We start from the raw sequence: 25335 nt of genomic DNA on the forward strand, positions 1-25335 counted from the left end.
TAGTCTCAGTTTCCTGCACCTGCAGGCTGATGACCTCGTGTGATGAGACCACCCCTCCCCCACGAGGTGGGGGCTGGTTAGTAGGAGCCTGCATACAGCTGGTGCTCAGGAGATGCCTGTTGAACAGATGGCCTTTGCATCCTGGGCCCACCACCCAGGCTTACCTGCACACTACCCCCTCCCCCACCTACCTCTCCTTGTGGCAAAAGGAGGGCTTTCCTTGTGCCTGTGGGCAGAAGGGCTGAGGGCAGGGCGAGGGTCCTGAGCAGGCTGAGCCTGTCATTCCTGTCATCGGCACCAGGGGGCAGTGGGTTCCCAGGTTCAGCTTTCCTCTACCCGCCCCCTGCACCCCTCACTCAGCTGGGGAGGTTGAGACATTTATCCTCCTGCCAGGGGGCTGGCTTCTCCCACCACACTGATGGTGGACATAGTAGGCACTAGGGGACAGGGAGGTGTCAGAGTCCCCTGACCACCAGACCCCTGTACCACTCTGCCTCATTCATTCTCTTATTGAGCACCTAGTATACACACAGCCCTATGCCGGGTGCTGGGGACATAACCATGAATAAGGCAGAGAAAAGTCCTTGTTCCTCGTGCACGAGCTGACATTTGAGTGAGAGAGATAGGACACCAGGGAAACAGGGATTTACAACTGAGTGTAGTCGGGAAATGTGATGGGAAACCCCAGGGGTTGGAGGCAGGAGGACCCAGAGGAGCCCGTGAGCCAGCTTGGGCAGGGAAGGGAGGGGGTCGAGGAAGACCTAAGAACCAATAGAAGTTCGTTCAGGTAAAGAGCAGGGGAACCAGCATTCCAGGCCAAGGGTATGGCCTGTGCCAAGGGCTGGAGGCAGCTCCTCCCTGCTCCCACACAGAAAGACAGGCAAGCATACCGATAATGCTGCATGGACTCAGAGGGTGAGGTTCTAGAACAAGCACTGAGCAGCCACTCAGGGGAATGGAGGAGAGAGAGGCCAGAAACAGATCTTCATGGAGTGCCAGAAGTCAGAGGAGGGAGTGAGTGGAACAGCATTCTGGGCAGTGGGAATAGCAGGGGTGCTGGTGTGAAGAGAAGCTATCTTGGGCTCCACTCCATCACTCACGGGAAGGGAGGCTCAGCCCCTGCCCGCCTCTTCAGCCCCACCCCCACCCGGCCCAGCCATCTCCCACCTGGACAAGGGCAGTCCCTCCTCCCTGGTACACAGGCACTGTCCCCATATCCTATAGTCTATTCCTCCGTGCAGCCAGAGGAGGCCAAAGTCCCCGCCAAGCTTGGCCTCTGAGCAGCTGCCAGGGTCACCCTCACCCCGCCTGGCTGAGTCAGGCCTGGCGTGCCCTGAAGAGGAACTGTCTCACCAATCAGGTCTGGTAGGCACCAGGGCAGATAGCAAGCTCCAGGCGGCGGGGGCAGGGCCTTTCCTTGGAGGGATCTTTGAAGCAGGCCTTCCACCCAGGTGGAGCTTGGAGTCACGGGGCTCGCAGCCCCCACTGGCTCCTGGGTGGAATCAGTTCCCACAAGGGCCAGGAGCTCGGCACTCCCAAGCCAGGTCTGAGTCTAGTGCTAGGATGGGCCTCAAGCCCCCCGTGGAGGAGATGAGGAAATGGAAACTCAGAGAGGTTGAAAGATCGTCCCTGGGCCCCACAGCCCAGCCCGGGCTGGGGCTCTGGGGGTATTTGGAAACACACATTTCAGGATCAGGCTCCCCCAGTAACAAATCTGGAATCACAGATCGGACTCTGGCTTGCCGGGTAAAATGGGGCAAGTGGCTCTGCCTCTCTGGGCCTCAGTTTTCTCATCTGCAAAAGTGGGGTGGTAATGGCAGCCCCGTGTGGGAAGGGGAACAGCATGTGCGAAGCGGGAGCTGTGCTCTAGGGCTCAGAGGACATTGAGGATGTGAGCAGCTGGAGAGATGGGGGAGGAGGGAAGGGACGAGGGCAGATCATGCAAGGTCTTGTGGGCCTTGGGGAGGACTTTGGCTTTTACCCTGAATGAGGTGGGAGCCAGGGAGGATTCTAAGCAGAGGAGGGACCTGACCTGATTCAGGTGTTTCTGGGCTCTTTCTGGACACTGAGGGGAGCACAAACTGTAAGGGCCAAGAGCAGGAGCCGGGAGACCTGCCATGATGGGGTGTGGGCTGGAACGAGGCAGAGCGGAGGGGAGAAACCCACCAATTTTTGCTCATCTTCATGTTTCTTGCCCAGCCTGGTTCCCAGGAGCCCAAAGGTGAGGCAGGGACTTTAGCCCAGGATGGCTGCTGGCTGGGGTGAGGGTGACATGGGGTGGGGCACAGCAGAGGGATGGGCAGGGTTACACCTGGAGGCTCCTGGTAGAAGTGGCTGGACCACTCAGACAAGTGCAAGTGCGTGGGCTGCTGATAGATACACATGTCACATGCCAGGCTGGGAAACAGCCCTGCTGTGCCCTCTAGAGCTTGGGGTTGAGTGGCAGGGTATGAGGGTTCCCGGGGAAATCCAAGCCTCCCTTCTCTGGGCTCAGGATCTCATACTGATCCACTTGCTTAGGTAGGGCAAGTTCCTCTGCTTCTCTGCCTCAGTTTACTCACCTCTAAGAAGGAGGAGAATGCTAACACATCCATGGGGAAAAGAGCAGCATATCCAAAGCCCTGAGGTAAAGCTGTGCCCTCGTTACCAATCAGTCCCCAATTCTGCCTGGGACCTTTTCTGACCAGGGCTGGAAGGGCCGTCGGGAGGAGGAACCCGCCCCTTGCAAAGGCTTGGGGATGAGCAAGGGGTTGGCACATCCGGGGTACGAGTGAGGGCTGGAGAATTCTCGAAGACCGCTGCACTGGAGCTGGGAGAGGAACCACTGGGGAGAGATTTGAGACCACAAGTAAACTAAGACATCACCACATCCTCCTTCCAGTGGAGGCAGCCAGGCCAGTCCAGCCTCCCGGACTGGCTCGCTCAAGCCCCAGTTACATCGCCCGGCATCTCGGAGCCCAGCTGGACCCCTCTGCTTCCCTCGGCCTTTACTGGGGAACATCCCACAGTGGCCTTAGAGACCCCAGTGATCCCTCAGGCCTAGGTAAGCGTCTGAGCAGCTCTGTGCCTCAGTTTACCCATCTGCAAAATGGGAAACCGGTCGTTCCTTCCGCACCTGTGAATTGCAGGGCCGTGCTTCATAAACGCTTGACATTATACTTATTACGGATGGTCGTGGTGATTAATCAGAGGGCAGAAGGAGCATCCCCCGGAGTTTGACACCCCCGGCCTCGGTCCCTGCGTCTCTCTTCCCCTGCCCCCTGCAGAGCCTCAGTTTCCCCACCGCAGACCCGAGGGGCGCGCGGAGGCGGCCCGGGGTCCCCGCGCCCCTCCGGCCGGCAGGGGCAGCACGGAGCCGTCCCGCACACCCGGAAGGGCCCCGCCTCCGGCCCCGGCCCCGCCCAGCCCGGGCAGCCCAGAACCGGGAGGCGGCGGCGGTGGCGGCGACCACAGCGGGGACGGTGCGCGCGGCGGCATCGGCGGGACCCGCGCGGCGCCATGGCGGCCGCCGAGCGCCGCGCCTTCGCGCACAAGATCAACAGGTAGCTTGGCCGCCGGGCCCCTCCCGGGGACACCCGCACGTGTCCGGGCCCCGCCCCGGGGTGGCCCGGCCCTCCCTGGCCCCGGAGTCCCCCTCACGGTTCAAGCCCCTTCCGCCGGCTCCGGCCCGCTTCCTCTGGCGGGGGCCGGGGGCGGCGGGAGGCGGGGAGGGCGGCGGGGGTCCCCGCTGGGGCTGCGGCGAGGCTGCGAGTGCGATGGCGGCTGAGCGGAGGTCCGCCCTGGGCGCCGCTGGGGGACGCGTGGGGGCGTGTCCGGGGGCCTTCCTGGAGGCGGTGGCGCGGGGAGAGCAGGTATCGGGAGCCCTCCGCGTTCCTCGCCATCTCCGGGTCCTTTCTGGGTCCCCGAGTCCGAGGGCTAGGGAGCTGGAGGGGCTTTGGCGACCCATCCTCTTGCCTGGTGCGGGGCTGGGATGCTCCTGGGGCCGGGATTTGGGAACAGGGATGGTACTCTTGGAGGCCTTGGAGGCCCCTCGGGAAGGTTCCCGTGCTCTTCCCCCACTGCCAGGGTCCCGTGCCCAGCTGTCTGGGGAGCAGGGGACAGCTGTGTATGGCCCCCCGCCCCCCGCGCTGCTTCAGGCTCTCCCAGCACCGGCTGGACGCGCTGGAGATGGATGGGTGATTGAATGGAGGGAGTGGGGGCTGGGGACCCAACCAGCTGGTGGGCCTACGGGGGAGGGGACAGGCGCCAGGCGCTGGGGGATCCATTTCCGTGGCCACTGGAGATTGTAAGAGACTCAGCCTGGAAGGGGGAGGTCAGACCAGGGCTGAAGAGCCTCTCCCCTGTCTTTGCCTCCATGGCCAGTCGGAGTTGGCCCCCCTGCGGGTCCTCTCCTCAGGGGGCCTGTGGTGGCCACGCCCAAGTGAAAGAGCTCCTTGTCCGTCCAGTGCTGGCCTGATGGAGACACAAGGAAAGATCCACCCTTGGTGGCAGATACAATGGGGTAGACAGAGGAGTAGCACAATCAAGTAGATTATATATTAATGATAAGTGCCAGTGCTATGGGGACACACATGGCAAGGAAAGGAAATGGGTAGGATGGGGACCATTTTAGATATGGGAGGCAGATCAGGAAGGCCTGGATGATAAGGTGACATTTGAGCAAAGTTCCAAAGAGGTGATGGAGGCATCTGTGCCCATATGTGGGGGAAAAGCAATCCCAAAATGGGAGAAGGGCAAGTGCAAAGGCACTGAGGCAGAAGCAGACATAGTGTATTTAAAAATATATCATCTGACTGTCTGGAGCAGAGTGAGGAAGGGGACAGTTGGAGCAGATCCCTCAGGGTCTTGTGGGTTGTGAGGAAGACCTTAACTGGTATCCTGAGTGAGGTGGGAGCCATGAGGAGTTCTGAACAGAGGTCACACATGTGACCATGTGTCTGGAGCATAGTGGTCAGGAAATTTTTATGTTCTTTTATTTTTATGTTCCCGAATTGCCTCTCTATCTTGGACCTTTGGCTTCTCTGAACCTGTTTCTTTGCCACTCAGTCTCTGTGTTCTTGGTTCCTGGCTTCCACTCCAGTAAAAAAGAGAGGTCCTAGGGTCCTGCCCTGGGGAACAGATACTATAGAGCCCAGAGTAAGAAGAGCAGAGAATGTTCCTGGGACCCCAGTGAACCACAAGCAAAAGGTTCAAGTCTTCCAGCCATCCTCTGCCAGGGCCTCCGTAACAGCCTGTTGGACACCCAGGGGTCTACATGCTCAGATCTGGGCCTGAATTCATCTAGTCAATCATTCAGTCATTCATTCCGCAGTGCCATATTGACCCGGATATTAAACAGACCCCCAGTTTCCTAATGAACAGATTCTTAAAAAAAAAAAAAAAAGATTGGGGGGACAACTTAAAACTACAAACTCTTATAAATGTAAATAACATGGACAAACATTACTATAGTGATATAACGTGTTCATTTTTTCACAAATAAAATACAATATGGAATGGCAGTAATGGCCAGCGCTCACAGTATGTTTATGGCTGGCTTGTTCCCAGCGGAAATGCCTTTTGTGTGTCAACAGAGCCTGTCAACATAGGTATAACTATGGAAAGTGGGACTCAACAGTGGTTAGGTGGCTGTCGAGCATCTCTCGTGGGGAAGTGAGCCCAGAAGCGTGGGGCCACAGACTTCAGAACAGTCTCAGCAACCGTGTCACACTCTTCCTGTCCTCACGTATCCCCCGTTCTTCCAGGCATCTGATTGTGGCATCTTCTCTCACCATCCCCCCCGCCCCCCCGGTATCTGATGCGGGGCCAGTGGCATTTTTCACTCAAGGAAATAGTGACTTCGTTGGAGGCGTGGGAGGACAAAGAGACATGTATTAACCAAATTCCAAAGGTGCCTCTGGGATTTCAAGGAAATGGCTCCCTCCCACCCCTGTCCCCAAATATATCTGCAAACTTGAGCACACACACGTATTATTATTTTCTACCTTCACTTTTTAAAAAGGTTTTATTTATGTATTTGAGAGAGAGAGAGAGAGAATGAGAGTGAGTTAGCATGAGAGGGAGAGGGTCAGAGGGAGAAGCAGATCCCTCCTGAGCAGGGAGCCCCTTGCAGGACCTGAACCTGGGCCTCCAGGATCTCAACCTGAGCCAAAGGCAGTTGCTCAACCAACTGAGCCACCCAGGCACCACCACTATTTTCTGCCTTTAAAATAATGGTGATGGGGCGCCTGGGTGGCTCAGTGGGTTAGGGCCTCTGCCTTCGGCTCAGGTCATGATCCCAGGGTCCTGGGATCGAGCCCCGCATCGGGCTCTCTGCTCGGCGGAGAGTCTGCTTCCTCCTATCTCTCTCTGCCTGCTTCTCTGCCTACTTGTGATCTCTGTCAAATAAATAAATAAAATCTTTAATAAATAAATAAATAAATAAATAAATAAATAAATAAATAAATAAAATAATGGTGACATTTGACATGCATCTAGAAAAGTCCAAAGTTTAAAGAATAGTTATAGAACCAATGCCGGGGTGGGGGGTGGGGGATGCCTGGCTGGCTCGGTTAGTGGAGCATGGGATTCTTGATCTCGGGGTCATGGGTTCGAGCCCCACACTGGGGGTATAGTTTATTTTTAAAAGAGTTAAAAAAGCAGGGGCATCAGGGGGGCTTAGCTGGTTAAGTGTCTGCCTTTGGCTCAGGTCATGATCCCAGGCTCCTGGGATCAAGCCCTGCATCGGTCTCCCCACTCAGCAGGGACTCTGCTTCTCTCTCTGCCCCTCCCCCTGCTCATGTTCTCTCTCTCTCTCTCATTCTCTCCCTCAAATAAATAAGGAGACTCTTTTTTAAAAATTAAAAAACAAGGGGCGCCTGCTTCCCCCCGCCTCACTCTGCCTGCCTCTCTGCCTACTTGTGATCTCTGTCTGTCAAATAAATAAATAAAATCTTTTAAAAAAATTAAAAAACAAAACAACAATAAAACAACAGTCAGGGGAAAAGTCCCTCGGGTCAAGACAAAGGCAGTCTCGATCTCCTGGGCCACCCAACCTAGCTGCCTCTCCTGATCTGCACCTAGTTCTGTCCCTTAGCCAACTGCACACTGATGGTGGCTACCCTCTCTTCCTCACTTGAGTTATGATGTCTCCTGATGAGCTGGGTCCCTCTGTGCCATGGGCTACTCTTGCCTGTTTAGAACGTCTCATCAATGGAATCACGTTGGGTGTCGAGGCTTGTGTGGCCCAAGTCTCTCACCCAAGCCATTGCCTGCAGCCGGGTGCATCCTTTTTCATTGCTGCATACTATTCCTCCCACTCACATTGTCTCCGTCTTTGGTCAAGGAACATGTGCGTCTTTTCCTTTGGGGTTGTCATGACCAGGCTGCCAGGAACATTCCCAGCCACGTGTTTTATCCCGAGTGTCTACGCCTCTGAGTGGAATTGCTGGACTGGTTTATCTTCAACTTTGCTCCATCATTCCAGACGATTGTCCAAAGGGCTTTCCCCAGCAGCAGATGAGAGTTCCTCTTGCTGACAGGCAGATCATTTGTCTTTAAAATGTGCAGCCAGTCCAGGAGGGCTTGGGTGGGATATAAAGAGAAATCTCCATGGTTTTATATGGACTCATCTTCCCTCACTTTTTTATCCAAGTGGGAACACATAGCGTCAGAGCCTTATGTCATTCTCATTTCTGGTTTTATTGTCCTCCTCCCCTGGAGGGAGTAGACCTCTGTTAATCTGCCCAGCCTTGGGGTGAGGTCTGCAGTCTCACATGAATTCCCAGTGATGCCACTGCTTCATCTTTCCCCTCCGAGTGTCTGTGTAGTGTCCCGCAGGATTGCTGACTTTCAGCTTAGGGGGATTTGTTTCCCTAGTAGCTCTAACCCACCACCTGATCTCAGCAGTTTCTCTCATTGCAATCCCGAGATCACTTCCTGAGGAAAACCAGTATATTTAGACCCACATTTTGCCTCCTTCTAAAAAATATGCTCCCTGGGGGTGTCTGAAGCAGATCTGATGTGGGCATGAGAAAGAGAGAGGAAGTGGGGATGGCTCCCAGGCATGGGTCCTGAGCAGCCCAGAGGGCGGGGCTGCCCTTAGGCTGCCCTTAGGGAGCCGGGGAAGATGGCAGGAGGGCAGGTTATGTTCAGGGTACATGCCTGCATGACCCCACATGGGCATGCAAAGGAGGCAGCTGCCACCCAGAAGGGATCCAAGGATTGTCTGTGTTTGGGTGCTCCTGAAACCTGGAGGCTGCATGGGACTAATGTGGGGGATGGTAAGTGTGGACACGGGAGAGATAGGTTCTAGGACCCCTGTTCTTGGCCCTGTTTCCCATCATGGGCAATGTGGAGTACCGTGTGCTGGGGGGGCACAGACTCACTTCTGGCCCACAGGGGTTTGATTCTGGGCACCTAACCACGTTCAGCTCTGTGAGCCCAGATGCCTCCTGCCCCTCTTTGAGCCTCGCTCCCCTCCTGGGCCCCTTCTGGCCCAGCAGAAAAAGCAAGGCCAGAATTTCCAGTTTCCCAGGATCCTTTTAAGACAACTTAGTGACAGCAAGCCTTAATCGAGCACTTACTGTGTGCCAAGCCTTAAACTCAGAACAGTTCGATAAGATGTGAGTACCGCATTGAGCCCAGAGGTCCAGAGAGGGGATGGCACTCATCCCTGCTTGCCCAGGTCCAACTGCAGAGCCTGGTGACACAGGAAAGTGGCTCCTGTGGCCACAGTGGCGAGGACCTAGCCTTTTCCCACTCAGGGGCCATCTCTCCAAGGCCAAAGACAAAATGAAGTGGGAGGCCCTGCCCTCCCTCCTCCCCTCTCCCTGCTCTAGGGCCGCAACTGCAGAACAGCTGGGACCAGGGCACCGACGGGCGCCCTGTCCCGGCATTTTCATAAATCATCCCCCAAGACCCTGTGTGCCCAGTCTTCCAGAGGAGGCAGCCCCAACTTTGGGAATTTGAGGACAAATAGCTTATTTGGGACGCCCTTTGAATTTCCTGGAAGATCCTCCATCCGCTCGCCCCAGACCCCCAAAACAATAGAAGCAAGACTGGGACAGTCGAGAGAGGAAGTAAATAGAATACAGAGGCAGAAGAATGAGGCTGAGGTCTCAGCTGGAGGCCCCCACGTTGGATCAGGGTCATGGTCAAGTTTTGTTTGACTTCAGAGGCTTCCAGATGACCCGCCTTAGCCCCAGTCTCCCTGACCCTGACCTGTCTTCCCCTGAGCGCACCAACACATTAATTTCATCCATGGTCCGTGGTTTGCAGTCAGCATAGCACTTTTGGGGGGGGGGGGGTTTACAACTTTTCATTATGAAACTTCCAAGCACACAGAAAAGTGGAAAATGGAAGGGAATAATACCCAAACACCCAGACAGTTGCCTTCTCAATTTTAAGAGGGACTGAAGCCCAGAAGGGGTAGCCTACCTGCCCAGAGCCACACAGATTAAAGGTCTGGGACTTCTAACTCATGATGGATTTAGGCAAGTTGGACCAGGAGGGAAATTGGGAGGGATTTGTTTCCTAAGAAAAATGTATTGGGTACCTCCTGGGGGCGGGGGGTGCTGGTGCTTGGGCCTCCGTGGGGACCACATAGTCCTATTCCTGCTGTCATAGAGACCCGGGGAAGCGGGAATCTCCATGCTCCGAGCACAGAGCCTGGCCACAGGGTCTTTGCACTTGCTGTACCCTTTGCCTGGGATCCTCTTCTCCAAATAACAGTGTGGCTCTCTCTCTCTTTCCCCTCCTTCCAAGCTCAGCGGAAGGGATTGAGGGCCTGGGGGTACCAAGTCCCAGTTTCCTCTGCTGGCCCCCTCCACTGTAGGTCTTACCCCTTCAACCTCCTCCTCCCTGACTTGGAAGGCCAGCACAGATGCAGGTGGCCTAGGAAAGCCACAGCCCAGATTTTGGCTACTGGGTGTGCTCTGTGAGTCATGCTGGCCTCTTAACACGTGCTCAGCCTGGTCTCCGGCTCCCTGAGAATGAGGTACGGAGTGCCCCCCTAATGCCAAGCCCCCTGCTCGGCTCCCCACCGCAAGCCTCGTGAGGTCACTTTAAGTACAGTGGGTAAACTGAGGCTCAGAGGCAGGAGTAACTTGCCCAAAACCCCATAGCAAGGAAGGGACAGGACACACATTCTGGATGGAAGGTAGGGTGGGCAGAGGTCCCCAGATGAGGAAACCAAGGCAGGGACCAGGGGGAAAGCCAGTCGGACTCGAACCTAGGCTGGGCATCTGGGATAAGAAGGATTTGTGACCCTCATGCCCTGCAGGGACCAAATCCTTCCATCTGTGCTTGGTGGGGGTTGGAAGGGCCCCAGGCCCAGCTTGGGGGGTGGGTCCTGGGGTCTCTGTATCAGCCGCAGCCCTGGGACCCCAAGCCTGAGATCTGCAGATTCTGAACCCAGGGTTCTCCCAGTCCGTGGCTTGGGTTTTTCCCTTCCATGGCCTGGATTTTCCTCTCTGAGGATGAATTTATGGGCCTGAAGTGAAGTTCCCAGGGCCCCACTGCCCAAGTTGTCATGTCCTCAGTGACCCCTTCCCCTGTCCCCCCAGGACGGTGGCTGCGGAGGTGCGGAAACAGGTGTCGCGGGAGCGCAGCGGCTCTCCCCACTCCAGCCGGCGCAGTAGCAGCTCCCTGGGGGTACGTGTTTGGGGGGTGCCCCCTCCAGGACCCTACTCTCTAGCAGATGTGGGGTTCCCCTCTGCCCTGGCCTGGGTGGGAGTGTCCCCACTCCTCTCTCCCTGTGGGTAGGGAGGGTTGTCCCCTCCCTGCAGTGCCTAGCAGTTGGGGGGGCTCAGTGGCAGCCCCGTGGGTGGTCAACCTGATGTCACCCCACCTCCTGCTGCTGGGACCACCCAGATGGGGGTGGGGGGGGATGGGAGGTTCTCCCAGCTGCAGCGGAGAGGGTGTGGGGTCTGAGCAATTGTCTTTCTCTGCTGCGCTTGCCTTTCCTTCCAGCCTAACCCTGCCCCTCCAGGCACAGGGTGTGATTTCCTGCCTGGAAAGAGGGGCGGGGCAGGCCCTGCTGGGAGGGGTAGAGAGTCTGAGGTCACTGTCCTCCCTGGCTCCTCAGAGCTCCAACACTCTCCATGGCTCCCACCTCCCTCTTACTCGAGCCCAAGCCCACGCTCCCACCCCCTCGCCCCTCCTCAGCCCCCAGGGCACGGCCCACAGTCACCTTGCTCCAACCCAGGTCCCACTGACTGAAGTCATTGAGCCCCTGGACTTCGAGGATGTGCTCCTGAGCCGGCCACCAGATGCGGAGCCCGGGCCCCTCCGGGACCTGGCTGAGTTTCCAGCTGACGACCTAGAGCTCCTGCTACAGCCCCGGGAATGCCGGACCACGGAGCCTGGGATCCCCGAGGATGGGTGGGTTTAGCTCCCCGCCCTCCTCGTCTATAACTCCGGTCTGCCTCCATGCTCCTCATCCACACCTTCCTTCCATCAAGCTCCCAGCAGCCCCCAGTTCAACTCCTGGCTTGGCTGTGTGACCTTGGACAAGTCACCCTCCCTCTCTGAGCTTCCATCTCCACATCTCCAAAAACAGGCAGACGGGCATGCCGCCGCCCCCTCCCACCGCCCCCGCAAGCCACTAGAAAGATGAACACTCTTGCCCTGCCTCTGTTTACCCTGATTTTATATTGTACAGAAAGCTGGATGCCCAGGTGAGGGCCGCGGTGGAGATGTACACGGAGGATTGGCTCATCGCCCACAGGAGGTGGGTCTGGCTCAGGGGCAGCTCTGGGCAGAGGGTTGAGAGGCCAGGTCTGAGCCCTTTGGGCCACTCCTCCTGCTTATCTGCCTGCGCTCCCTGCAAGGGCAGCTGGACTTTCCTGGTGGGTCCCAGGGAGGGCGGGTGGCCGTGCAGGCATCACACTCACCTGTGGGTGTGCCTTGATCCCTGCCGCCAGCCAGCCCTGCTCCCTCCTAGGTACCAGCATCTGAGTGCTGCATACAGCCCCATCACCACCGAGACCCAGCGAGAGCGGCAGAAGGGCCTCACCCGCCAGGTCTTTGAACAGGACACTTCGGGGGATGAGAGGTCCGGCCCAGAGGACTCGGTGAGGGAGCCTGGGGCACGTGTGTGTGGGGGTGTGTGTGGGCTCTGGCCCCAGCTCTTGGTCACATGGGACGGGAAGAGACCCCAATGGCCTTGAACCGAAATGAAATGTGTCAGCCCCATGAGCTAAAAGTTCAGAATCATGATTATGCACATTTATTAAGGGCTTAGCGTGTATGCAAGGCTTTATACTTGTCTTTTATCCTGGGAGGCAGGGCCACACCCATTTTGCAGATAAACTGAGGCACAGCAAGGTGATTAGAGGAGCTTCACAGGTCCACTGGGTCTTGAGCCAGTATTCACTGGGCTCCTACTTTATGCCCACAATAATCCTACCGAGAATTATTGTTATCACTTCCATTGTTACTATTTTTGGATGGAGATGAGGTTCTTGAGGCCCCTCGTGCTGGATTCAGGGACACACGGTCACGGAGCTAAGTCGGGGTTTGGACCATGGTGGTCTGCCTCTGACCATATAGCTGAGTCGGGGCGGGGAGGTCAGGCGGGATACCAAGAGCCAGCGACAGTCCCACTGGGAAGAACTCTCCCTCCCCTGGTGATAGTAAGCAAAGCCCCACAGAAGGTTCTCGCCCGCCCAGCCCACACATGTCCTGACCTTGGTGCCAGGAGTAGCCTCCCTGAACGGTAATAAAGGAGGGCCACCCCTCCCAGGCAGAAGGTTCTAGAAAGAGTCTCAGCAAAGCCTTAAAGTGACCCTTGTAACGGTGAGCCCGCCCCACGGGCCTCAGCTTTCCCATCAACGGATTGGGCACGAGGACAGTCTCACTGGAGCCGGATTGAAGGTGCATTTAGTTGACGCTCCGTGTTTGTACCTTCTCCACTGGCAGGATGACCCCCGGCACTCCTCGGGCTCCCCAGAGGACACCCCGCGAAGCAGCGGTGCCTCCAGCATCTTTGACCTGAGGAACTTGGCAGCTGACTCACTGCTACCCTCACTGCTAGAGCGCACGGCCCCTGAGGATGTGGACCGGCGGAATGAGGCTGCGCGGCGGCAGCACCGGCCCCGCGCCCTGCTGGCCCTCTACCCGGCACCTGATGAGGTGGGAGCCCACAAGCCCACCTGGGGCCCATACCCACGCACCTGACCCTGTATGGTACCCCACAACATTCGCTGGGTGCCTACTGTATACCCTGGGGTTTTTCTTTTGTTTTTGTTTGGGGGTGGTTAAAGTTATTTATTTATTAGAGCGCATGTGCACATAGAGGGGAGGGGCGGAGGGAGAGGGAGAGAGAGAGAATCTCAAGTAGACTCCCGCTGAGTGCAGAGCCCATCCCACAGCCCTGAGATCCTGAGCTGAACCGAAATCAAGAGTGGGAGGCTCAACCAACTGAGCCACCCCCGCACCCCTGTACACCTCGTTTTTTTATTCAATTCCTTTTATTGGATGTTGACTATATGCCCTTGGATTTATCCCAGTAGCGTTTATTAGATACCTAGCGTATACTCCTGTAGTCTTTCGATACTTAATGTATGCTTGTGTATAGTCTCCTTAATCAAACAACTTAATCAACTGATATTTATTGAGAACCTCCTGTATATGCCTATATTGACCCATATAACATTTATTGGACACCTAGTGTATACTCTGTGCTTTTTTTTTTTTAAGATTTTATTTATTTATTTGACAGAGATCACAAGTAGGCAGAGAGGCAGGCAGAGAGAGAAGAGGAAGCAGGCTCCCCACAGAGCAGAGAGCCCGATGCGGGGCTCGATCCCAGGACACCAGGATCATGACCTGAGCCGAAGACAGAGGCTTTAACCCACTGAGCCACCCAGGCACCCTTGCTCTGTGCTTTTATCCAGTAGATTTTATTTTATATACACTCCTGTATTTATCCACTAGCATTTTGGGGGCACCTATTATATACTACTCTGGTCAACCAACATTAATTATGTGCCTATTGTATAATCCTTTATTTAATCAAACAGCATTGAAGCAACTCAAATATCTTGAGTACTTACGTTTACCCAACCAAGTTTTTTTAAAGTAATGTCTGTCCCAACACGGAGCTTGAACACACAACTCTGAGATCAAGGATCATGGGCTCTACCAACTGAGCCAGCCAGGCACCCCTACCCAGCCAACTTTTATTGGAGACCTCTGTTTTCATTCAGCCATTTATTGAGTGCTTGCTGTATACCCCTATGTTTATTCAATCCATACTTACTGGGGGCCTAGAATATATCCCTCTGTATGTCCAGTCAGCCTTAATCAAATGTTTTCTGTAGATAGCTACGTTTATCTAACGACCTCTTAGTAGGTACCTACTGTGTACCTCTGTATTTATTTGACCAACATGCATGGCAAGACTTGGAGGTACAGCCATGAACAGGATAGACTTGGTCCTCGCCTTCAGAGCTCACAGTGTAGTCGGGGAGAGGCCCTCCTACCAAGAAATCGCAACCCAGGCCGAGTGGTGCCGCAGTGAGTTGCCGAATATTGGCCTTCACGTGGCCCTCTGGGTCCCAGCCATGTGGCCCTTTGCAATAGGGCATGGAGAGCACCTGGATGAGGAGCCTGCTCAGGCCTCAGGAAGTCAGGGAGGGCTTCCTGGAGGAAGTGCCAGCTAAGCTGTGACCTAAACAGAGCAAAGGGAGAAGGAGGGGCTTCCAGGCAGGGGGACCAGTGTGCACCAAAGCACAGAGACAAGGAGCTGCAAGAAACTTAAGTCAGGCTGGGGGTAGAGCTGGTCTCACGCCACGCATTCCAAGCCCTTCTCGAAGGATGTGTCCCAGCTGCCCTCCCTGGCTCTTGGCAGGACGAGGCCGTGGAACGCTGCAGCCGCCCGGAGCCGCCCCGTGAACACTTTGGACAGAGGATCCTGGTCAAGTGTCTGTCGCTGAAGTGAGTGTGCATGCTGCCCCCACCCCTCCCTTCAGACGTGGGAGGCCCCACGTATGTTCCGGTGCTTACGTGCACTAGGCGCTCACCACCCAAGCCGGGCCATGACTTTGTGCGGCCCTGAGACCGATGAGGCCATCCAGGCACTTTTAGGTGGGAAATACGACTTCCTTTTCTCGTTCTTCAAAGCCACCAGGCCTTAAGCACCAACTGTGTGCCAGGCTCTGTTCTCAGCCCTTCACATGCATCACCCCTCATCTTCACGACGCTGTGAGACAGGCGCAGGTGGGGGGAGACTGAGGCACAGAGCGGCAGTCATTGTGCCCGAGATCGTATGACTTGTGACGCCAGTCTGGCCCTCGCTCTGCTGGGACCCAGACTGGAGGGGGCGCTGGTGACCCTGGACCTGGCTTCCAGCTGCCCGAGGCCCTCTCCACATCAGTCCCTGGGAGCAGCCCGAAGTGCGTGGGAATGGAGCTGAACAGGATGTGGCCTTGGACCTAAGCCCAGCCCCGCCCCTCCCCACCCTGAGTTCCTGCCTGGATGGGGGCAGGAAAGGGAGGCCCTCCTCTGGCCTGAGGCCTGGGTGGGCTGCCAGCCCCAAGCACTAGGGTTGGGAACCAGCTCTGCAAGTATCCAGTCATTCAACAAACACTCTTTGAGCACCTACTGTATACAGGACATGTAACCGTGGGATGACCACACAGGGCTCTCTAGGTGGGGGGGACATGATGTTGCCAAAGCCTGAGATGTGTCTGAAGAGGGAAAAATGAGGCCAAGGGGTAGGCAGGGCTGGACCATGTAGAATTTTGTTCTGGGCACACTGGGGAGCCTCAAATTGTAAGTTTTAAGATGCTTTCCTTAGGACTTGCAGGATGAGTGGGGGATAGCAGGGCAGAGTGAGATGGGGAGGTGGTTACAGGGACTGTCAGGTGAGTGAAGATGGGACTCAGCCCAGGGAGGCAGAGGACACCCCAGAAAGGGGAGCAGGAAAGCCCAGGAGTTGAGAACTTCAAGATTGGGGGCATTGTTGTGCCAAAAGCTTCTCCTATATCAGCTAAACAAGGGGCATAGTTTCAGGGGAAGGGCTCTGTGGGAGTTATATGGCTGAGGGTGGGGGGAGGCTCTCCATGCCTCAGTTTCCCCTTTTGCAAAATGGGTCAGGCCTTTCCTGCAAACCCTTCTGTAGGAATTTTGTGTGGCCCAATGGAAATTAGTCCCCACCACCATCACAATGCACCATGTCTGGGCTGGGTCTCAAGAGGGAGTGGGGTGTGTGGGTGGTGGGAGTGTTAGGGACGGCCTCTGCCAGGAAGTCCCCATTCACTGTAGGTTTGAGATCGAAATTGAGCCCATCTTTGGCATCTTGGCCCTGTACGATGTGCGGGAGAAAAAGAAGGTAGGAGCTCCTTTCTTCCCTTTCCTACCCCAACCTTCCTCCTTGTTGCAGGGCAGTGGGCTTCCTGGAGGTGGTGGCCCAGCTGCCTTTCGTGTCCCCAGATCTCAGAAAACTTCTACTTTGACCTGAACTCTGACTCCATGAAGGGGCTGCTGCGGGCCCATGGCACCCACCCTGCCATCTCCACCCTGGCCCGCTCTGCCATCTTCTCCGTGACCTACCCTTCACCTGACATCTTCCTGGTCATCAAGGTGCCCGCTGGGGCTGGGTCGGGGGTGATAATGGTAAATGCCAGAAGTGTGGTCCCTGCTTTCATGGAAGAGGATGGGCAGGTCACCGAGAAGGGTGATAAAGTCTGGTCACGGAAGCACAGGCAGTGGGGCAAGCCCAGAGGAGGCTCCTGACCCAGCCTAGGTGATGAGAAATCACGGAGGGCTTCCGTGGAGAAGCGATAGCTAAGCTGAGGCCCATGAGTGGGCGGCCTGGCATGTGCAAATGGACATTTAGAATGTTCTTTAAGTTGAGAGTTTTTCAGTTTATTAGGGGAAGAAAGACCTAGTTGGCACATTTGTGTGAGATTTTCTAGTTCTAGGACTGAGCTCAAATTTCCTTACCCCAGACATTTAGTTCGGTTACATTAGTGACATTGACCTGCAGGCAGGCACTGCTCACGGTCAGTCAGACTACACAGAGATTCCCACCTTTAACCTCACAGCAGCCTCAGGAGGTGGGGGTTGCCATGGCCTCCATTTTACAGATGGGGAAAACTGAGGTACAGAATGGGTTAGGGACCTATTTAGGCTCCCACAGCCCACGAGTGGCAGGATTGGCCTCCGGCCATGCTTGGAGTGGCCTCTTTGTATACTAACAAAAATATAAATGTAGAGAAAATATGGAGACTTGGGTTTGGAGTGGGCTCAAAGGATGGGGGAGGGGGCAGCTGGCTGGGCAATCCAATGGCTAGCGCTCAATCCCGAGGACAGTGGGAGCCAGAATGTTGGAGCGAGAGCCCTAGCTGGATGGAGTGTCTGAGGACCAACAAGGGGGCCAGACAGTTGGAAATGGGGTGGGATTGGGGTCCCAGCAGCGCCTCACTGATCCTGCCTGCCCCTCAGCTGGAGAAAGTATTGCAGCAGGGGGACATCAGCGAGTGCTGCGAGCCCTACATGGTGATGAAGGAGGTGGACACGGCCAAGGTAAGCAAATGGAGGCTGAGCGAGGTGAAGGGGTCACTGGGCAGGGCATATCCTGGGATCCATAGGTCTGGGGCACTGAGCTTGTGGGGTGTGCTGGGGGTGGGTTCTCCCCCACAGAACAAAGAGAAGCTGGAGAAGCTGCGCCTGGCGGCCGAGCAGTTCTGCACCCGCCTGGGCCGCTACCGCATGCCCTTCGCCTGGACCGCGGTACACCTGGCCAACATCGTGAGCAGTGCGGGGCCGCCGGACCGCGACTCCGACTCCGAGGGCGGTGAGGAGGCGGGGCTGACCAGTCAGGGGAGGGGCTACTGGGGAGGGAGCGCCCTCTGCTGGCCAGACTTGGTACAAGGTTGACTCTCTCTGGCCCTCTGGCCCTCCCCACCTCCCTTTCATTTCCGCCCCCTCCATCACCATCACTGCCTCCCCTAGAGCGCAGACCTGCCTGGACTGACCGCCGCCGGCGTGGACCCCAAGATCGGACAAGTAGTGGGGATGACACCTGCAGCTTCTCCGGATTCCGCCCAGCCACGCTGACTGTCACCAACTTCTTTAAGCAGGTGTCATGGCCGTGGGGCTGGGGGAGGGTTTCCCAGGGACAGATCGTTACCCCACTGTGGGTACACGGGACCCAGGGACCCAGTTTACGTGGGTATGTCCTGTGCAGGAGGCCGAGCGGCTCAGTGATGAGGACCTGTTCAAGTTCCTGGCTGACATGCGGCGCCCGTCTTCTCTCCTGCGGCGCCTGCGGCCCGTGACTGGTGTGTGGCGCGCCCCGTAAATGAAAGCTTGCCCTTCCATGCAGTGGCTCAGCAAACCCACCCTGAGGACCTGCTGGGCCAGGCCCCGGGGACCCGCTGGTGACCGTGATGCATAAATCCCCTGACATTAGGGGCTGGATCTTTTTTCTTTTTTAAGATTTTATTTATTTATTTGACAGATAGACACAGCGAGAGAGGGAACACAAGCAGGGGGAGTGGGAGAGGGAGAAGCAGGCTTCCCACAGAGCAGGGAGCCCCATGCACTACTCGGTCTCGGTCTCGGTCTCGGTCTCGGGATCATGACCTGAGCTGAAGGCAGACCCCTAACGACTGAGCCACCCAGGCGCCCCAGGGATTGGATCTTTAATGGGCGTCACAGACAAGAAACATAAGACAGTGGGTGAGATGGGGGACACGGTGTCAGTGGGGACGGGGGTCCCCAGGGTGGAGCTGATCGAATGTGGAGGCAAGATACAGCAAGCAGAGGTGACTTCTGGGTTTAGCTCCTGAAGGACAGCCACTAGAGGGCATCATGGAGACGTCAGAGCCCCCCACCCTAAAGCCCAGAGGGTGGGAAAGGGGTTGGAAGCTCCCAGGCCCTTGCAAACACTCCCCTCTCTCCCCAGCCCAGCTCAAGATCGACATTTCCCCGGCCCCTGAGAATCCACACTTCTGCCTCTCCCCGGAGCTGCTTCATGTCAAGCCCTACCCAGACCCCAGAGGCCGGCCCACCAAGGAGATCCTGGAGTTCCCTGCCCGTGAGGTCTATGCCCCCCACACGAGCTACAGGTACAGCCCCTGAGGCCCAGCTGGGCATTTGAATGGGGGATAGTCATGGCATCTTACAGAGCAAGGTACTTTTTCTCCCAGACACTCACAGACAGCCAAAGTATCTACTCCGCTTTAATGGAGGGGTGTATACATGGGAAGGGTCCCATGTCCTGCCCCATCTCCTCAACAGCGCCATGTCCTCTGCCTGTGTCCCCGCCTGCTTCTGTCTCTTCTCCAGGCCAGAAGCAGGGCCCAGCGCCCTGGCGACCCCAAGGGGCAGGCAGCTCCTCCTTGTGTGGGAGCCACGGCCATGGCAGCATCCCTCAGTGTAGACTGGTCCTCAGTTCCGCCCCCCAGGCAGACTCAAGCCGGGAGTGCCGCTGTATGGAGTCTGGAAGGGAGACAAGGCTCAGCCAAGGCAAAGGGACCCCCATCTGGGTGCCCTGCACACCTCCTCCCCAGCGGCCCCGCCCATCTGACCCCCTCCAGCCTCACCTCTCCTGGATCTGTTGTAGTCGATGCTGCTGGGCCACCATCTCCCGCCTCTGTTGCTGCACATGGCCTGTGAGCACCCATATGATGTGGCTCTGCTTGTCTGCGTGGGCCTGTGGGGTCAGGACAGAAACCTCAGCTGGGGCTGACTCACCTCCTGTCCCCTGGCCCTGCTCAGGGCTGGCCACCCCCCGGCTGCATCTGTGTGCCCTAATACGTCACTGCTGCTCCGTGGCCTCAACTTCCCCATCTGTTAAATGGGGATGACAGGACTTATGCCATGGGAGGGCTGTAAGCATGATACGGATTATTAAGAGGCATGGCTGGGGTAGTTCCTGGGCACTCAAGAAATACTACCAGTTACTCTGATAGTATGTATACGCTTATTAACTTCCATATCCCCTGCCCCATACAGAGTATTTTATCTGTGTTGAGTCCCTGTCTCTACTCTGAGATTGTTGTCCTTATTTGCAAATGGGGAAACTGAGGCACAGGAAAGGATAAGGGTTTTGTCCAGGGTCACCTAGGTCAGAGACCATGGCCCTGCGAGGCTGATCTGGAGATGCCCTGGGACTCAAGGCTGAGAAGTGAGTTCTTTGTGGGAAATCGGTCTCCACTCCACCAGGGTTGGGAACTTCTTACCTTTAAAGCCTCAAATTCCTGCTGGGCATGGCCCAGCCAAGCACCTCTCAGCCGGACTTCCAGCCGCTGCATGCTCTCCCGTAGCACCTGCTGTCCCTGGGCCACCTCCCCTAGTGCCCGGGCCGTGGCCTCTGCTTGCTGCTTTAGGGCATCCTCCTCCATCTGTTCGAGAAATAGCGGATGTTAATAGGATGACCAGCTTGTCTTTGTTGGCCTATATAAAGTCCTATATTCCAGGGACACCTGCCCTCAAATTCCTGGGCAAACCCAGACAGTTGGTTACCCTAGACAACTCTATTGAAAACTCCTATCCATCCCACAGTGCCCAAGCTGCAGTGCCCACCTGCATCTCCAGCAGGCTTGTGCGTAGCTCCTGGGCTGCATCCTGGCCCCGGCTGACCTCCTGCCCCAGAAGGCCCAGCGCACGCCCATAGAGGCCCAGGCTGTGCCCAGCCTTTGTCAGCCGTGCCTCCGTGGCCCTGTACACACCGTTGAGGGCCTGACCCAGCTGCAGGGCACCGTGGAAGAGGAGGGTCAGCTCCTCGTGTTGGGCCGGCTCCAGGCCCCTAACGGGAGCGGCAGAGGCAGGCCGGGCGGCCGTGGCCAGGACGCATAGTAGGCACAGGGTGAGCGTGGGCATGGCTGAGGCTCTGAGGGTACGGCCACGGCGCCACTGCTGCCACCTTTTATGCCCCAGCGCCCTGTTAACCCCCGGTCAATCGTTAACCGGCCAGCTGGGCGCCCCGGGTTGTGCAAGGGCCTGGCGGTGAAGCGACAGTTGCATCAGGCAAGTGTCCGGTGAGGCCACGCTGAGATCACGCCGGCTAGGGTTTGGGCCAGCTGTGGACTGGTGGGGGGCACAGGTTGAGGACAGGCCCAGGCCCTGCTGGGGGGAACCTGAAGCTCAGAGCCTCAGTTTCCCCACCCGTGGAAGGGACAACCACAGTAACAGTGACCACAGCAGCGAGGGTCGTGAGTGCCTTACTGCTGGTGGTTTGCCTGGCTGGCTTTCAGCGCTCTGGCGGTAGCTGGTTTCCTTCCCACAAGCCTGCGATGCTGGGGTCTGTGCTGGCCTGGTTAAAAGCTGGGGAGTGGGGCCAGGACCCATGTGTGGCGCGGAGCAGTGCTAGCTGTCATTTCTGCTCCTTGGATTAATGTGGGAAAGTGCCTCTACCCATCCCCCCCCCCCATAAAATGGGAGGAACGTTCACCCCCTCTCTTCAGCTGCTTGGAGAGGTAGATGAGTTGTTTCGTGCTGAGCGCTTAGAACAGAGCTAGGCCTGCAGTAGGTTCCGTGTTAACGTTCGGGCCAATCCTTGTCACTCCCCTTGTTTCTCGTGACTGGCATTGCTGTAAAGGCTGAGCCAGGAGGCTCGATGGCCCCATTATATAGATGGAAAGCTGAGGCCCCGAAGGAGTATTGGGCTTGCTGGGAGAGACAGGCAGAACTCTGACTTCAGCCCAGCCCCACTTCTGATGCTGGCCTCAGTTTCTCCACCTGAGACACAGGCCTCATAACTCTAGTGGCGTCTCCTGGGGGAAGGGTAGTCAGGCCCAGTGGGGCTCGGGCTTGACTACTGGCCACCTGGGCCACCTTCTTGGAACCCCGACCCTGAGCACCCATCTGTCCCTGCTCAGCACCTCCCCATGCCTCATTAGTGACCCCAAAGCCCCTCTGTGTCCCCACCCTCTGCTATACTGTTCCCCCATCTGTGCTCCGAGGGTGCCCACCTGTCCCCCATCTCTCCCAGTCACACCTGGTGCCTGTAATAGCTGCATCCACCGTCCTCAGTGCCCCAGCTGTGTGGCCATCACCGCCCCCCCCAACCCCCGGTCTCCCAGTCCCACCGGTTCCTCTGATGCCCCCGCCCCCACAGGAACCTCCTGTACGTGTACCCGCATTGCCTGAACTTCAGCAGCCGTCAGGGCTCCGTGCGCAACCTCACTGTGCGCGTGCAGTACATGGCGGGCGAGGACCCCAGCCAGGCCCTGCCGGTCAGTGACTGAGCGGGGGGAGGGGGGGGGAGGGGTGGTCCTCGGCGGGTGTGTCCCAGGGGGGCCCCCTCATGCACACCATCCCCCAGGTCATCTTTGGCAAGTCCAGCTGTAGTGAGTTCGCCCGCGAGGCCTTCACCCCGGTGGTCTACCACAACAAGTATGCAGGGTGGCGGGACGGGGCCAGTGGTGGGGACACGGTGGGGACACGGTAGGGCAGCAAGAGGGGAGGAGGCTGCCCCCAGGGAGAGCCGGCAGGGACTCCGAGGCAGAGTGCAGACCATGGGGCCAGGCAGCGCTGGGGTCTGACTTGCAAGAGGGGGCGGGGAGGGCTGCGGGGCACCACGCCCCCAGCAGAGTCCCCTCCTAGGTCCCCAGAGTTCTACGAGGAGTTCAAGCTTCGTCTTCCAGCCTGTGTGACCGAGAACCACCACCTGCTGTTCACCTTCTACCATGTCAGCTGCCAGCCCAGGCCGGGCACAGCCCTGGAGACTCCCGTGGGCTTCACTGTGAGACTCCCGCCAGCCCTCACCCCCACCCCGAGTCCTGCTGACAGCCCCCCACCCCCGTCTGGCCCCAGACCTAACCCCCCGGCTCTCCCCAGTGGATCCCACTGCTGCAGCACGGCCGCCTGAGGACCGGCCCCTTCTGCCTCCCTGTGTCCGTGGACCAGCCCCCACCCAGCTACTCCGTGCTCACACCAGACGTATGTGCCCTGGCCCCCTGCCTCCCCTCCCAGTGCCTGGTCCCGCCCGACAGCACTCCCCGGGCTCCTGCCTCAGGAGCCATCTGTGCCGTGCCCTCCTTTCCCATCAATACCCTTGGGAGCCTTGTTGCCCTCTGTTAGGGTCCCTGGCTGCTCCGTCCCCCCCATTACTGCCTTTATGTGTCCTACTATCCCGACGTGTCCCTCCCTGTACCCCACTAGCCTGGCCTCATTACCCCCCCCCCAGCCCCTGCGCTCACCATTCCCCGCTGCCTTTCTGCTCCAGTCCTCCGTTTGCAGCCCTGCCTGCCTCCCTGACCACGATCCCCCCAGTAATTCTTCCAGGGCCCGTCACCCCCATTAATACTGTCACCCTCCCACTTACCCTTGAGCTGCCGTGAATGCCCTGGGCCCCTCAAGTTCTCCCACCATGCTCTTGCCCCATTCATTTCCTTTAGTCATGTACACCCCAGGCTTCCATTGTCTGCTTCTCCGTTTGTACCCCAGGCTTCCAGCCTGCCCAGGGGAGCCCCATAGTACTCCCTCCTGTCTGCATCCCCCTGGGGTTGGCGCCCGGCTGTGCAACCCCCCCACCCCACGACTATGTTGCACCCTAGTTGCAATGGGGGGCGCCGGTGGTGTGATCAGTGCAGGGCAGGTGGGCCAGTGCCCCCTGGCGTGTCCCTCCTGCAGGTGGCGCTGCCAGGCATGCGCTGGGTGGACGGCCACAAGGGCGTGTTCAGCGTGGAGCTCACTGCCGTGTCCTCTGTGCACCCACAGGTAGGGGGCAGGGGGTGGGGGGAACCCAGGAGTCTGGCCCTGGGGTTGAGCAACAGTTCCCGCTGACCAGGAGGCCTGGCCTCGGGCCATGGACGTGACTTTGATCAGCGAGGCCCTGCCACCCAGGGAAGCTGCTGACTCAGGCGGGGGCGGCCGTGCGAGTGGCCATCCTGGCTGGGGCTTTGGCCTTCTGCGTGGTCTTTCCTCCCCGCGCGTTCCCCTTGCTGCTTCTGTGGTCACTCCCCCTATCCCTCTCTCCTCTCTCCAGCTCCTGGCTCATCCTTTCCTCCTTGGTAGTCCGTTCTTTGATCCCCGGCCTTGGTTTTCTGCCCACTGAGCACCACCCCCCAACCCTCCAGGGTCTTCCCAGCCATGGAACCCTGGCTCCCCACCAACACACCCCCGCTCACCCCAGGTCCCCCCCACCCTCAGGACCCTCACCTGGACAAATTCTTCACTCTGGTGCACGTCCTGGAGGAGGGGGCCTTCCCATTCCGCCTCAAGGACACTGTGCTGAGTGAGAACACCGTGGAGCAGGAGCTGCGGGCCAGCCTAGCAGCCCTGCGCCTCGCCAGCCCTGAGCCCCTTGTTGCCTTCTCCCACCACGTGCTGGACAAGCTTGTCCGTCTAGTCGTGCGGCCTCCAATCATTGGTGGCCAGATCGGTGAGCAGGCACACAGCCTCAGACCTCAGTTTCCCTATCTGGAAGGGGGGCCCCTGGTCCCCTGGTCCTGGGTGACCTCCTCTAACCCACTCATCTTTCTGGCCTCAGTTTTCCTTTCTGAAAAATGGCTCCCAACCCCCTGGGCCCAGAGCAGGTGTGCTGTGACCTTTTCATTGGCCCCACAACCCCTTGGAAAGGTGGGAGATAAGGGGTTCCTTGGAGAGGTAGAAGGCCGTGGGCTTTAGCATTTGACCTCTGTTCTGCCCGGCAGTGAACTTAGGTCGTGGGGCCTTTGAAGCAATGGCCCATGTGGTCAGCCTTGTCCACCGGAGTCTAGAGGCTGCCCAGGATGCCCGCGGTCACTGCCCGCTGCTGGCTGCCTATGTCCACTATGCCTTCCGACTGCCTGGCACCGAGCCCAGCCTCCCAAGTGGTAAGTGTTGGTGGGAGGGCCCTGGACGATAGGATGTGTCTGGGAGGAGAGCATCCCAGTCAGTGGGAATAGCATGTGCAAAAGCCCAGAGGCCATATAGACCTTGGCTGATTTGGGCAACTTGTAAGAGAGACTTGATGTTCACTCCTTCCCTCACCCCTAGGTTGGTGGTCTTTGTTGCTTGACTGGTGGGTCATTCAGCCGGTCAACAAGCATCTGCTATAGGTTGAATCAGAGACACAGTTGGGCTGCCAAAGTTTGAATCCCAACCCTGTCTCCTACAAACTCTGTGACCCTGGGCAAGTGACTTCACCTCTCTGGGGTCTGTTTTCCATTTGTAAAACAAGGGTATTAGTGGTTATCCCTTCATGCGGGTGCTGGTAAGAGTAAATGAGATAGTAATTCGTATAACAGGTTTGGTTCAGTGAATGCTCAATACAGTTGGATTCTTTTCTATTTGCTAAGTCATTAATACTAACCTCTAAGCCCTCTGGGCACTTAGTGCGTGCCAGGCACCGTCTCCCTGAGTCACTGTGAGGCAGTAGCCACTAGTGTGCCCATTTTATAGGCTAGAAGCCTAGAG

At 57.5% G+C, this 25335-nt stretch overlaps 2 protein-coding genes across 9 annotated transcripts in view; one reads left to right on the forward strand and one right to left on the reverse strand.

Annotated features, from left to right (window-relative positions):
- Window positions 1–3406: 3406 nt before the first annotated feature.
- DOCK6 (dedicator of cytokinesis 6) overlaps window positions 3407–25335 on the forward strand; it is a 41880-nt gene continuing 19951 nt past the window's right edge. For 4 of the 8 annotated variants that reach the window (XM_047702003.1, XM_047702021.1, XM_047702031.1 and 1 more), the window contains exons 1-21: window positions 3407–3542; window positions 10545–10632; window positions 11186–11361; window positions 11642–11710; window positions 11924–12053; window positions 12901–13113; window positions 14834–14919; window positions 16249–16315; window positions 16417–16599; window positions 17431–17511; window positions 17629–17782; window positions 17941–18068; window positions 18176–18269; window positions 18896–19058; window positions 22052–22169; window positions 22259–22329; window positions 22540–22678; window positions 22774–22875; window positions 23569–23655; window positions 24088–24319; window positions 24591–24752. In XM_047702003.1, the coding sequence (XP_047557959.1) occupies window positions 3499–3542; window positions 10545–10632; window positions 11186–11361; window positions 11642–11710; window positions 11924–12053; window positions 12901–13113; window positions 14834–14919; window positions 16249–16315; window positions 16417–16599; window positions 17431–17511; window positions 17629–17782; window positions 17941–18068; window positions 18176–18269; window positions 18896–19058; window positions 22052–22169; window positions 22259–22329; window positions 22540–22678; window positions 22774–22875; window positions 23569–23655; window positions 24088–24319; window positions 24591–24752 (2587 nt within the window). In that variant the 5' untranslated portion in view covers window positions 3407–3498. The remainder of the gene's footprint in view (window positions 3543–10544; window positions 10633–11185; window positions 11362–11641; window positions 11711–11923; window positions 12054–12900; window positions 13114–14833; window positions 14920–16248; window positions 16316–16416; window positions 16600–17430; window positions 17512–17628; window positions 17783–17940; window positions 18069–18175; window positions 18270–18895; window positions 19059–22051; window positions 22170–22258; window positions 22330–22539; window positions 22679–22773; window positions 22876–23568; window positions 23656–24087; window positions 24320–24590; window positions 24753–25335) is intronic. The other 4 variants (XM_047702012.1, XM_047702040.1, XM_047702048.1 and 1 more) reach the window with 1 other exon arrangement.
- On the reverse strand, window positions 18573–20829 carry ANGPTL8 (angiopoietin like 8). The gene is made up of 4 exons (XM_047702104.1): window positions 20518–20829; window positions 20175–20336; window positions 19536–19645; window positions 18573–19431 (listed from the first exon to the last, which is right to left on the reverse strand). The coding sequence occupies exons 1-4, from the start codon at window positions 20812–20814 to the stop codon at window positions 19404–19406; spliced, it is 597 nt and encodes a 198-aa protein (XP_047558060.1). The 5' UTR covers window positions 20815–20829; the 3' UTR covers window positions 18573–19403.

The sequence above is a fragment of the Lutra lutra genome, chromosome 1 (genome assembly GCF_902655055.1).
Source record: "Lutra lutra chromosome 1, mLutLut1.2, whole genome shotgun sequence".
NCBI classification, from domain to species: domain Eukaryota; kingdom Metazoa; phylum Chordata; class Mammalia; order Carnivora; family Mustelidae; genus Lutra; species Lutra lutra.

Excerpts from the sequence above, each read along its gene's own strand:
- ANGPTL8 (XM_047702104.1), bottom strand. The coding sequence starts at position 20,814 with ATGCCCACGCTCACCCTGTGCCTACTATGCGTCCTGGCCACGGCCGCC. Across the intron at positions 20,337-20,517 it reads CAAGCCTGCTGGAGATGCAG|ATGGAGGAGGATGCCCTAAA; the intron begins GTGGGCACTGCA and ends TTTCTCGAACAG. Across the intron at positions 19,432-19,535 it reads CTACAACAGATCCAGGAGAG|ACTCCATACAGCGGCACTCC; the intron begins GTGAGGCTGGAG and ends TCTCCCTTCCAG.